At 41.2% G+C, this 14,339-nt stretch overlaps 1 protein-coding gene across 8 annotated transcripts in view; it reads right to left on the bottom strand.

The window, feature by feature from the left end:
- Positions 1–14,339, bottom strand: part of LOC104594864 (Zn-dependent exopeptidases superfamily protein) — a 109,818-nt gene that overhangs the window by 78,719 nt on the left and 16,760 nt on the right. For all 8 annotated transcript variants that reach the window (XM_010255387.3, XM_010255385.3, XM_010255388.3 and 5 more), the window contains one exon: positions 12,831–12,987. In XM_010255387.3, the coding sequence (XP_010253689.1) occupies positions 12,831–12,987 (157 nt within the window). The remainder of the gene's footprint in view (positions 1–12,830; positions 12,988–14,339) is intronic.

The raw sequence follows: 14,339 nt of genomic DNA, 5'->3' as shown, positions 1-14,339 counted from the left end.
AGGTATAAGGGCTTCTGCTAACCATGCATCTACCTCAGGTAATCCCAAGACCCCTTGGATCATTGACTCAGGTGCTTCTGATCACATGACCAACCTTTCCACTTTGTTTGTGTCATATGATTTGCTTCCTGGTCGTGACAAAATCACCTTAGCTGATGGTTCTCTTGCCCCCATTTCTGGCAAGGGAACTGTCAAGCCTACAGACTTTACTTTTATCTTCCACTCTTCATGTACCAAAGTTAAATACCAACTTGTTATCTGTAAGTAGCTTGACCAAGTCATTGAATTGTTGTGTAACCTTTTTCCCTTCTCACTGTGTGTTTCAGGACCTGAAGTCTCGGAAGGTGATTGGGAGTGGCCATGAAGCGAATGGAATATACTTGCTCGACACCCCTGGGCAATGCTTTGATCATCCCAAGAATGCTGCTTTCGGTTCTACTTCTTCAGAGTCTGTCAGTCAAATTATGTTGAGTCATTGTCGGTTGGGTCATTTACCTTTTTCTGCTTTAAGTCATTTGCTTCCTAAACTGTTTAAGGGAGTCAGTGTGTCCAGTCTCAGTTGTGAGTCATGTCAGTTGTCAAAGCATTGTAGAAAAAATTACCCTGTGAGCAATAAAAGATCCTCTTTTCTTTTTCATATTGTACACTCTGATGTGTGGGGGCCTTACCACTTATCCTCTATGGGGGGCTACAAATACTTTATCCTGTTTATTGATGACTTTTCTAGATTCACTTGGATATACTTAATGAAATCCCGAGATGAAGTCCCGAGACTTGTGAGGCAATTTCATGAGCTTATTTTGACTCAATTTGGTACCAGAATTAAGGTTTTCAGATCTGACAATGCAAAAGAGTATTTTGAGAAGAGCCTATCCTTGTATCTCTCTGACATGGGGGTTATTCACCAAAGCTCCTGTGTTAGAACCCCTGAACAAAATGGAGTTGCTGAGAGAAAAAATAGACATATTGTTGAAGTTGCAAGGAGCCTTTTATTTGCCTCACATGTTCCCACAAGATTTTGGGGTGATGCTGTACTTACTGCTACCTATCTCATAAACCGTATGCCATCCAGGGTTTTAGGGTTTAAATCCCCCTTCAGTCTTCTTCATCCAGATAAGGATCTCTTCCCAATTCCTCTTCGTGTGTTTGGTTGTACCTGTTATGTTCACATTCCAAGTGTGCAGAGACACAAGTTTGAACCAAAAGCCCACAAATGCATCTTCCTCGGTTACTCCCCCACACAAAAGGGTTATTGTTGTTTTGATCCAAAGACTGGCACCAGACATGTCTCTATGGATGTTACCTTTGATGAACCTTCTCCTTTTTATGGTTCCCCTCAGGAAGGACATTGTCAACAGGGGGAGAGTCTGTCACAAGTTTTTGCTCTTCCCCTTCCTGTCCCAGTTCAGTCTCCTGACAAATCTGTATCCTCACAAAATGAATCGAAGGAGGATCAGCCACTCCATTCCTCTTGTCCTAGTGCTCCTATTTCTTTACCTCCTCGTCCTACCCATAATCCCAAAGTGTATCAGAGGCAGAGATCCAGGAATGAGCAAGTGGTTTCCCTTACAACAGATGAGGCTCATACCCTCCCAATCACAGATGAGATACCAGGTACTGCTTCAGCTCCCTTGGAATCCCCCTTCCCAGATCTTGATGTCCCCATTGCTGTTAGGAAAGGAAAGCGGAAGTGTACTGCACACTGCATTTCCAAACACCTTTCTTATGACCTACTTTCCCCTTCATATTGTGCCTACCTCTCTTCAGTTGCTTCTAACCACATTCCTAGGTCTGTATCAGAAGCTCTTGGGATTCCAGCATGGAGAGATGCCATGCAGGCTGAAATGGATGCTCTACATGAAAATGGTACTTGGGAGGTGGTGGATTTGCCTGAAGGGAAGGATCCAGTTGGATGCAAGTGGGTTTTTACCATTAAATACAGGGCAGATGGGACTATTGAGAGGTACAAGGCCAGACTTGTTGCAAAGGGCTACACACAGACATATGGGATTGACTATCTGGAGACTTTTGCCCCCGTTGCTAAGATGACATCTGTAAGGGTTCTTTTATCTCTGGCAGCTCACTTTGATTGGCCTCTCTATCAGTTAGATGTAAAGAATGCATTTCTGAATGGTGACTTACATGAGGAGGTCTACATGTGTCTTCCTCCAGGAATGTATGGGAAAGATATGCAAGGAAAGGTATGTAAATTGAAGAAATCTCTTTATGGCCTCAAACAATCTCCTAGAGCCTGGTTTGAGAGATTTAGAGCTGCACTTGTTAAATTCGGCTATGTTCAGACACAGTCAGATCATACTCTTTTTGTGAAGAAAAGTGGGTCTCTAGCAGTGTATCTCATTGTGTATGTTGATGACATTATAGTGACTGGTGATGATGTCTCAGGCATTCTGGGCCTTAAGTCTTTCCTCCGTACAGAATTTGAGATTAAGGATCTGGGGGAGTTGAGATATTTCCTTGGCATAGAAGTTGCCAGATCCAGGGATGGGATTCTTATTTCCCAGAGGAAATATGTCCTTGATTTGTTGTCTGAAACTGGAAAATTGGGTGCAAGACCAGCTGCAACTCCTCTTGATATGAGTCACAAACTTTCAGCTTCGGATGGAACTTTGTTGGAAGACAAAGGGGTCTTTCAGAGACTTCTTGGGAAGCTTTTGTACCTGTGCATGACTCGGCCAGATATTGCGTATGCTGTCAGTTGCATTAGCCAGTTCATGCATGCTCCTAGAGATACCCATATGGCAGCAGCAGAACGGATTTTGTGCTATCTGAAAGGCTCTCCAGGAAAAGGAATTCTATTTGCCAAACATGGTCATCTGAAACTCGAAGCCTATACGGATGCTGATTGGGCTGGAAATATTGATGATAGAAGATCTACTTCAGGGTATTGCAGTCTGGTGGCTGGTAATGTTGTCTCTTGGAGGAGTAAGAAACAAACAGTTGTGGCTCGATCCTCCGCCGAAGCAGAATATAGAGCCATGGCACATGGAGTCTCGGAATTGTTGTGGTTAAGGTCATTAATGGAAGAACTTGGGGTAGATCATGACAAACCCATGATGTTGTACTGTGATAATCAGGCTGCCATCAACATTGCTCACAACCCGGTACAACATGATAGAACCAAACATATTGAGGTTGATAGACACTTTATTCGTGAAAGAGTCTCCTCCGGTGAAGTGTGTCTTCCATTCATTACTTCTGACGGACAACTGGCAGATTTTCTCACCAAGGGCATTTCCAAGGCAAGGCTTCAACATGACACTGGCAAGCTGGGCATGATTAACATCTATGCTCAGCTTGAGGGGGAGTGTAGAGAAGATGGGCCGAATGGCCCATAGACAGTTAGTTCATGTTATGTTATGTTATGTTATGTTATGTTATGTTATGTTATGTTATGTTATGTTATGTTATGTTATGTTATGTTTCTCTCTGTTGTGGGCCTTATTCTGGGCCCATACTCTGTATTATTCTGTTTTTTGTATTTTCCTGCTCTCTCAAGGGCCTCTCTGTAATTTGTCAAAGATTAATTTATTAATAAGATGTTTAGAGTGTTAGAGAGAGGTTATGTTCGAACCTCTTACTCTCTAACACTCATTGCCGCCAGCTCTTTCTTCTCTACTTCTCTTGTTTGTTCTCTTTTCTGGTTTGCATCTAATCTCAAACAGTTCCACACATCAAGTGGGCTGTTTTTCAACTAACTCCACTCAAGAAAATAGCAGCAAAGTGAAGACTGATCACAAAAAACCATCCAGCTTAGTACTGCACAACCAAATGTTTAACTTGAACACCTCTTCCACAAGTGAAAAGGAAGCCCCCAAATACAAATGATGGCATTGTCTTCTACATCCATTCTCTTTGCATTAGATAGTGGGACACCACTTTCAAACAATGATAACAATGATATTTCCTAACAAAGACTTCAGATTTACCGCTACTACTTCCACCTCGCCCTCCACTATTTCAACTAATGCCTTGTCTTTATCAAAAGGAGTAAGGATTACTGCACCCTTAAGCTCCAATTATTTTATTATCATTGCTTTATCTTTTTCTAGGCCTGAGAACTTACACTGGTCTCTCCAGTCCCCTTTCTCACCACTTGCTATCATTTTGAGCTTACCCCTTCCTTGCCCTGTTAACAATAGTTCTTTAGTCATTCCAGCTTCTTTGGACCTACTCTGTTCTTCAGTTCTTCAGCTCTATTAGCCACCTCTGATTCCTCTTCTTCATGCTTCAAGAACTTCTGCAAGACTCTAGAATCTCTTTCCATCAGTCGCTTTTTCTTCCCTCAACAAAGCAAACAACTTGTTTTTACCTTTCCCAAAGAATTTGTAGAGAGTTATGTATCTCCTCTTTGCATTTTCCTTTCTTTCTGCAATATAGTTCCCTTCATCTACTGCTTTCAACTTCCTTCAATAGGTATTTCTTGCTGAAAGTAAAGCCCCCTCTATGAATTGTAGACACCATTCGATTGCCTCCCTGCCTACCAACAAAACCATCGCCATGTTCATTTCCCTGATCTTGAGTGTTGCCTTTCCTTCAATTCTGCATCCCTTGAACACAAAACTCTTACCTTCCATCTTCAAACCAAATTTTCAAAAACTAATTCTCTTAAATATTTTTCAGTAACTGAAATTTTATTGATTTGACATAAAAGAATAAATGGATTACAATGTTACAAATTAAACAAGTCAGCCCATTTTGGTAGACTAGCCCCAGCTATCTACCCCCCAATAACTCTCTTAAATTATTTAAACCCATAGTTTCTTCATTCCCTCCAAGTTATGGCTATTTTTTATCATTAACAGAATGATTATATAATGTATACAAAGAAAAATGGAATCACCCTAGTCCTTAGTTTAGACCCCCAACTACCTTTTATTCCTAACTAAACCAATCATCCTCTAATTGTCATCTCAAATCATCCTATTCCATTACTTCTATCAGTCCATCATCTTTCCTGGACTCCATATTACCCTCTAAACCCAATTAAGAGTGAATCTTGTTTACTTTGTACAGCAGTTCAACACCTATTCAATATAATCCCCTTAGGCTGCCATCCTCTATTGGCTTGACAATTCAAGACCTTCCAGGATTGGAGATTTTGCCTAGACAGTGAAAGACAAATCATTTGGACCTTTAGAAGTCCTGTCAGAAAGGCTATTTCCACCAAGACACAGATGAAGGCCCTACTAATCACATGAGAGGTGCCACTTCTTGTGCGTCAAATTTATCCTCAATTCCTCATATATAAAGATTTGCCAATGATATTAGGTCTAGGTAAGGTATTTTGGTAAAGCTTTCTGGAAACCATCATGGCATCACCACTTGCTTAACGAGATTCCACAGCTCCTGTGTATATGATTTCCATGCTGTATTCTGAAATGGATTCAATTATTCAAAAGAACCACTATGGCACAAACTAACAGTTTACCATGATCTTTGGGGGAGGGGGGTCCTCTTACCTCAGCTGCAGACAATTTTTTAACTAAATAGAAAAAAAAATATATATTGAAAAGAAAGGAGGAAAAGGTGATAAGAAATCACTCACAACAAAGAAAGAAAGGAATAATCACCCAAGAAAAACCAAACCCCTCCAATCCCCTTGAAATGCAAAAAAAAAGAAAAAAAAAAGAACTTTCCTTTTGCTAAGCCCTATCAAAAAATTGTCTGTAGCTGAGACAATTCATTAATTCCACAATTCGATGAAGATTTTTTCCATACTCTGTCAAAGGATTCTGAAGAAACAGTGTATTTCTTATTCCTTTTCTTTTATAGGTAACAGTATCAGAATTCTATTAAAAGAAAATAAAGGAAGAATAACAGAGCAGTTGCCTAAAACATAAAATGAGAAGAAATCCTTGACTGTAGCACAGGACCCTGTTTCAAATCCCCCCTGTGAACTCCATCTCTGCCCAACAAGTTAATCACACCATTATCTGGTTTTCTAATCCAGTGGTAAGAAATCACAGAAGATATACAATAATATAACAGTTTATTGCTTTGAAAAATCAAGAAAATATATAAGCAACCACTTCAAAGAAAGGTATGGCTTTTGTAGTCAGATTAGAATAAATCTCAGAATAAAAGAATATAAAGAACAGAAATAGGGCTAAAAGGAGAGGAGATCAAACTGAACTGATCTCTTAACTTCTGCCCATCTCTATTTATTATAACAATATGGTATAATTTGACTACACTGCCCATACTTAAATAAAACAATGAAAAGAATGACATTTATATCCTTCCGCCTATACAACAGCTTCTAACACTTCCCCTCAAGCTGGAGCAAAAAAGCCATAGAGCTCCAGCTTGCCATAAATGTAGTCCATCCTTGCCCAGCTGAGACCTTTGTAAAGAGATCGGATACATGTTCTTCTGATCTCAGGTTAGGAGTCACAATGTCACCACTTGTGACTCTCTTACAAAGTGGCAGTTTACTTCTATATGTCTGGTTCTTTCATGAAATATTGGATTATAGGATAAATGGATAGTAGCTTGATTGTCACTGTTGAAGTTCGGCCTGCCCTAGAAGTCTGTTTGTCCGTTAGCAGTCAAGTAAAGCAAGCAAGCAAGAAGAAGGAAGAAAGAGAGAAAAGGTCTGGTTCGAATTAGGGAAAAATTGAATCCTCCTTTCGGCCAGACCTGTTATTATATTATTAATGTGATAGGAAAAGACATCAGTGCCCTTATTTAAGTAAGAGGCACTCAAACTAACATAATAGAACAACTCAGCAATCTCAACAGGTACAAAGACCGAAATACCCCTTCACTAACACTCCCCCTCAAGCTGGTGAGTATATATCATATAATCCCAACTTGTTACATATGTAGTCCACTCTCCCCCGACTCAAACCTTTTGTAAACAAGTCTGCCCACTGGTTTCCCGTATTAACATATGCAGTCTCTATCACTCCATTCAGCACCTTCTCTCTCACAAAATGACAGCCAACCTCAATGTGCTTGGTTCTTTCATGAAATACCGGATTAGAAGAGATATGAATTGCAGCCTGATTGTCACAATAGAGCTTCATTGGAGTACTAATGTCATACCCTATCTCCTGTAGAAGGCTCCTTAGCCACACTAATTCACAAGCAGCATGTGCCATAACCCTATATTCTACTTCTGCACTGCTTCTTGCCACAACTGTTTGCTTCTTACTTTTCCACGTCACCAGGTTACCCCCCAGAAAAGTGCAATAGCCTGTGGTAGACCGCCTATCAGACATAGAACCGGCCCAGTCAGCATCAGTGTATCCTTCTATTTCCAGTTTTCTGCCACTTTTGTATAGCAAACCACGGCCAGGAGCTCCTTTCAAATACCTCACAATCCTTAGCACTGCATTCCAATGAGGGACCAAAGGTTTCTGCCTGAACTGACTCACCACACTAACCGCAAATGAAATATCTGGCCGAGTAATGGTTAGATAGTTTAGTTTGCCTACAAGTCGTCAGTATCTGCCAGGGTCTTCAAATACTTCACCCATATCACTGCTCAGCCTCGTATTTGTTTCCATAGGTGTCTCAGTTGATTTCGTACCTAACAAACCTGTTTCTTCCAGCAAATCAAGCACATATTTCCTCTGACACAGATTAATACCATGCTTAGATCTTGCTACCTCTATGCCCAAGAAGTACTTCAATTTGCCAAGGTCCTTTGTCTGAAAGTGTTCCTGTAGAAAGGCCTTCAACCTGTCAATGCCCATTTTATCATTCCCAGTAACAACGATATCATCTACATACACCACCAGTAGTATTTTTCCTGCCGGAGAGTCATGACTGAAGACAGAATGATCAACTTGGCACTGTTTCATACCAAACTTCTTTACCACCTCACTGAACCTACCAAACCATGCTCGAGGGGACTGTTTAAGTCCATATATAGCCTTCTTAAGTCTGCATACCTTACCATCCTCCCCCTGTGCAACAAACCCTGGTGGTTGCTCCATGTAGACCTCCTCGAGCAAATCACCATGCAAAAATGCATTTTTGATATCCAGCTGATATAGGGGCCAATCATACATAGCTGCAAGAGAGATGATAACGCGAACTGACCCTATCTTAGCAACCGGGGAGAAGGTCTCTATGTAGTCAATACCATAGGTTTGGGAGTACCCTTTTGCTACCAATCGCGCCTTTAGGCGCTCAACACGACCATCAGGCAAGTACTTAACGGTATAAACCCACTTACAACCGACATCCTGTTTCCCAGGAGGAAGAGCGGTGAGGTCCCAAGTGTGATTATGATGGAGAGCAGAGAGCTCTTCTTCCATAGCACGGCACCACTCTGGAGAAGTAAGGGCTTCCTAGACATCCTTAGGGACAACCACCGAGGATAACAAAGAGATGAACTGGCGATGGGAGGCGGAAAGGTGAGTAAGTGAAACATAATTGGAAATAGGATGAAGGGTACAAGTGCGTTTACCTTTCCGTAAGGCAATAGGAAGATCAAGGTCGGAGGCTGGTGGCGGGTCTAGAGCTGGATCTGCCGACGGTGATGAAGCCGGAGGAGTCGCAGCCGGTACACGTGGGTGATGTGTATACACGTGACGGATAGGTGGACGGTCAACGGGCGGTGGCACCGGAGGCAAGGACATAGGCACGGCTGGAACAAGAGGAAGAGGATCAGCCACAGGAAGGGGAAGAGGAGGAGGTGATGTGGAGGAAGAAGCATTACCGGACCCAACAAAGAACGGAGTAGACTCAAAGAAGGTAACATCAGCACATACCAAGGAACGACGAGAACTGGGATGGTAACACTTGTACCCTTTCTCAGTCCGGGAATAGCCAAGGAATATGCACTTAAGGGATCGTGCATCTAATTTGTCGTTCCCGGGACCCAGATTATGAACGAAGCAGACACACCCAAATACCCGAGGAGAAAGCGGAAACGGAGACATGGTGGGAAACAAGACATTAAATGGAGAACGACCATCAAGGATAGACGTGGGCATCCGATTAATTAAGAAACAAGAGGTGAGCATCGCATCACTCCAAAAGGGTTTGGGAACATTCATGTGGTGCATGAGGGAGCGTGCCATTTCTAAAAGATGCCGGTTCTTTCTCTCAGCCACCCCATTTTGTTATGGGGTGTAAGTACATGAAGTTTGGTGTATAATGCCATGTTGGTCCAAGTATTCTTGAAAAGATGAAGACAAATATTCACGGCCATTATCAGAACGGAAAATTTTAATGTGAACACCAAATTGATTGCGAATCTCAGCATAAAATTTCTGGAAGATGGTAAATAATTCACTTCTTTCCTTCATTAAATAGAGCCACATCATCCTTGAAAATTCATCAACAAAAATAACAAAATATCAGTATCCATTATATGACATCACTTTATAAGGACCCCAAACATCTGAGTGAATTAAAGAAAAAGGACTCAATGCACGATTATCAACCCTAGAGCTAAAGGGAACATGATGGTGTTTCCCAAATTGACACGACTCACAATCTAGAACAGAAAGTTGACTCAACGAAGGAACCAAAGGCTTTAACACTTTCAGCGAAGGATGACCAAATCTACAATGCCACTGGAGAGGAGAGATAGATGACCGAAGGGCTGTTGACATTCTTCCACCACCATCAAGATAATACAGTCCACCGGCTTCATGCCCTCCACCAATCTTCATCCCCGTCTTGAGATCCTGAAAAACACACATAGAGGGGTAAAATGTAATGGAGCAATTAAGTGACTTGGTCAGCTTACTAACAGACATAAGATTAAATAGAAGCTTAGGTACATACAAAACTGAGGATAGGGATACAGGGTCCAGGTCAACATTACCAACACCACAAATAGATGATGTGGAGCCATTAGCAAGTGTAACGGATTGTGATGTTGAGCAATGAGTGAGAGAAGAAAACACATCTGGAGTTCCAATCATGTGATCGAAGGCTCCAGAGTCGATAATCCAAGGGTTGGGTGTGGATGCCAAACAAGCCATACCTGAGTGTGCAAAAGTAGTTGTGTTGTGTTGCGATGTGGATTGAACAAACCTTTCATACTCATCACGAGGAACACTCACCATCTCCTTGTCTGGACCATCTGAAGAGGTAGGAGGCATCTGATCAGCTGAACGGTTCTCCTGTCTAAAACTGGAACTGGTGTCACTAGTCATGGCATGATTGGCCCAGGTCGAGTGTGGACCATGCAAGTCATAGCAGTAATTAATAGTATGTCCATCCAAACCACAATGAGTACACCTCCGTGGACCCGAGCCACGTCCTCTACCACGAGCTCCCCCTGAATCTTTGCCTCCAGTACGACCACCACCACGGGTATGTGTAGATCCACCACTACCACTCCGGCCATATACTGGGCCACTACTGCCACCACGGCCAGACTGGGCTCCTCGAGCCCCACTTCTAACACCTCGACCTCTCGATACTACAAATGTTGATCTATCTGAGACATTAGGGTTTTCCATAGATCCAATGGAAGTCCTCCGAAGTCAAGCAAACACCTCCTCTAAAGATGGAAGGGCTAATCCTCCTAGTATCTGGGCTCGTACTAGTTCATACTTGGATTTCAGCCCCACCAGAAACCGAGTCACATCAAGCTGCTCCCTCTGTTGTTGATGAATCTTGACATCAAGAGTGAGAGAGTGATAGACATTCAACTCATTACGGATGTTTCTCATACTGGCATAGTACTCCTCAAGACTCTGATTGCCCTATTGCAGATTGAAGTATTCCTGATACAATTGATATACCCTGATTGTATTGTCCTGACCAGAATACAATTTCTTAGCATGATCCCACACCTCTTTGGTCGTGTCAAGAAACATGAAGTTCACACTAATTCTGGGTTCCATACTGTTCCATAACCACGTGATGTTCCCGGTCTTCGTACTCATGAGAATCAGTGGGGGGTTTCTCCTCTCTTATGTGCTTCACCTTCTTCTTTGCCTTCAAAAAAACCTCTACAGACTTAGCCCAAGGGACATAATTCTCCCCATTCAGTTTAATGGAGGTCATTTGGACATTCAGGTAGTCAGTAGATATCATCACATTCGGTTTACTATCACTGTTATCTCCCATTGCTGAATTCTTTTATCACCGAATTCTGCACACTACACACTGCACACTGCACACTGCACACAGACACTTCACCAAATTCTGCACACTGATTTCAGCAATAATAAGTGCTGAAAGTTGCACTTGTAACACCAAAGATCCTACTCTACAGCTACCTAAAGTTTCACCACTATGTGAACACCACTTCCCTTCGAATCACACACAAACCAGCATAAACCCTAGCACACTACAATCTGAAACCCCTCCATACGATCTGTACCATACCTCTTATGTGCTTCATAACAGAAATTATGCATAAAAGAAACTCCTTACCTCATCGCCTGAAGGACAACCACACAAAGAAAGAAAACACCCACTGCACCACACGTACCAGCCCTACATTGATTAGGAGAGGGCTTAGAAAACACAGCAACCGACCACACACGACACAACCGGAGGCATAGACACCTCCAAGGGAAGAGGGTGATCACTCCTTTTCAGCCCTTTTCCCAATCTCCAATCGACGGCTGAGAAATCAAAGAAAAAAAACTAGGTCGAATGCGCAGAAGACAGAATTCTAGGCAAGTCCGATTTGTTTAATTTGGCTCTGATACCATGTTGAAGTTCGGCCTGCCCTAGAAGTCTGTTTGTCCGTTAGCAGTCAAGTAAAGCAAGTAAGCAAGAAGAAGGAAGGAAAAGGAAGAAAGAGAGAAAAGGTCTGGTTCGAATTAGGGAAAAATTCAACCCTCCTTTCGGCCAGACCTGTTATTATATTATTAATGTGATAGGAAAAGACATCAGTGCCCTTATTTAAGTAAGAGGCACTCGAACTAACATAATAGAACAACTCAGCAATCTCAACAGGTACAAAGACCGAAATACCACTTCATTAACAGTCACAAAATACTTGATGAGCTTAGAAATAACCACTCCAATATCTTAAAGTAGATGCTCCAACCAGATTACACAAGTGGTATGAGCCATCGCCCTGTACTTCGCTTTAGCACTACAAGCAACCACACTCTGCTTCTTACTCTTCCATTACCCAAACACATGAACTGATAGAGTACTCAACTGTTAAATCAACTAGCCTAAACATACTCCAATTCCCACTTTGAACTGTCGAATAGAGGAATCTCAAAACTCCACTCAATCAACACAAACCAACCCAGGCTGAGGCACGAAAGCCCTCCTATCCTTGATGCGATCAGTCTAGAAAAATCAATTGGTAATTCTTCTCTGCGTAGAGGTAAGAATCTCCTATGCGCAGGGCTGGGGACAAAAAAACTGAAACCTATCCAGGTGATTAATGGTGCTCTAATACCATGTAATCAGCCTAGAATAAATCTCAGAATAAAAGAAAACAAGGAGAAAACAAGTTTGAAAGCAAACTGGGTAGTAAGAAGAAGAGAAGAGAGAAAGAGGAGGGAGAATAGAAAATAGGACTAAAAGCAGATGAGATCAAACTGAACTGATCTCCTAACTGTAAAACATCTCTGTTTATTATAATAATATGATATGCATTGACTAAACTGCCCCTACTTAAATAAAACAAAGAAAAAATGACATTTATATCCTGCTACCTATACAAACAGATTCTAGCACTTTTCAAATAGTACTACAATTTCCATCTTGGTGTACTTGATTTTTTATCAGTAAAGGATAATTTCCATGTATGATTGTAAGAATGATGTAGATTAACCTGTAGCAATGAATGATATCTTTACCAATATTACAAATGAGTTAAAAAAAAATGAAGCACAGTAGGAGGCATGTCAAATACTCCAAACCTGTGTTATAAAACTATGAGCACCATTAAGACCCTCCTCTTCCCCAGTGTTAAACAAAAATATAACAGCATTTTTAAATCCATGAGCCCATTGAGAAATCCCCCGGGCAAGTTCCAACATAACAGCAACACATGAACTGCAATCACCAGCTCCTTCCCTGAAAATCAAAGAAACTGTTCCAACTTAAACAACAAAAACAGGAAAAAAAAAAAGCAAAGATTATACTGATCTTGTCTCCCAAATTTCCTATGCAACAATTATGGACAATTAAGGGGGAAGATTGTCAGCATGTGGATTAGGAAATGATAAACAGAAAGACATACTAACTTAACATAGTTTGGTTTGGTAGCTTCTCACTTCCTCAAATGACCATAAAAGACTTTAAATAGAAGAGCCCTTTAATTCAACATAGAAACACATGATCCATAGGGAAACATAACCCATGACTTAAACAATAGAAACTTGTAAGACCTAAATTACCCTAATGGATATAAGCCAGAAATAGCCCTAACCATAAAGCCCAATATCTGATCCATAACCCAGACACAGTACCAAATCCATATATCAGACACAGACCCTTGCATGTCTGGTCAACTCTCCAACAGAATGAATGGTCTTTAGGATAATTTTTCTTGCATACCTTCGCCTTTTTGGGCTCATCATGCATGGCCTGATCCATACCTTCGCCTTCATGCAAAAAAATGTGAAATGTTAGGATTGTATCCAGTCCACCCCACCCAAGGCCCCAAATATCCGGAACCAACACTGGGTAATGGTCTTTTTATTAGTACCTAGTTTCAAAATGAGGAATATAGGGAAGGATTGAGACTTGATAAGGGACAATCAATTGTTTTTTATATGGGAAAATTAATTGTTAATGAGACTCCTTGTCATCAACCAAAAATTCATGAATGGAACATTAAGTATCCAAGATATCTTACGCCCACAAAATCTTTTCTCCTTCCTTTTCTATGTTCTGATGAATAACATGGATCTATTCGAAAAAAAAAAGAAATAGAAAGAAGGAAAAAATAAAATGGGCAATGATCCATAAGCAGGGGCAATTGATGAGCCAATAAATAAAGAAGAAATGATGTAAAAATGTTCTGAACTTGTTTGTTTTGAAGTAGGATGCCAAATAGTTGTTTTTGGTGGCTTTGTTGTCAGTTTGGGCCCAGGGGTATTTTCGTCATTTTTTAATTTAGATTCTAGTAAGGGCAGTTGGGTGCACATCCATTGGGTTTTGGTCTCTTGGGTATTTTGTAACAAAAATTATCTTTTGGGGGTTGTTCGAAATTAATTTTTGTTCCTATGGAGTTGTTTGTGAAGGGGGGACATTGTAGGGGCTTTTGAGTAAATATCTTAGTTGGATTTTCCAGCCAGCTATTAAAAGAGAGGGGGCTATTTCTGTGGGGGTCTTTTGGTTTTTTTCTCTCTTATTTGAGTTGTAACTCAACCCCAGCTAGGGTTTTCAAGTATTGGGAGTTTGGGTTTTGAGTAGTTAGCCCA

This window comes from Nelumbo nucifera, chromosome 2, assembly GCF_055504915.1.
Source record: "Nelumbo nucifera cultivar China Antique chromosome 2, China Antique-T2T, whole genome shotgun sequence".
NCBI lineage: Eukaryota > Viridiplantae > Streptophyta > Magnoliopsida > Proteales > Nelumbonaceae > Nelumbo > Nelumbo nucifera.
This window is presented reverse-complemented; position numbering and strand designations above follow the sequence as displayed.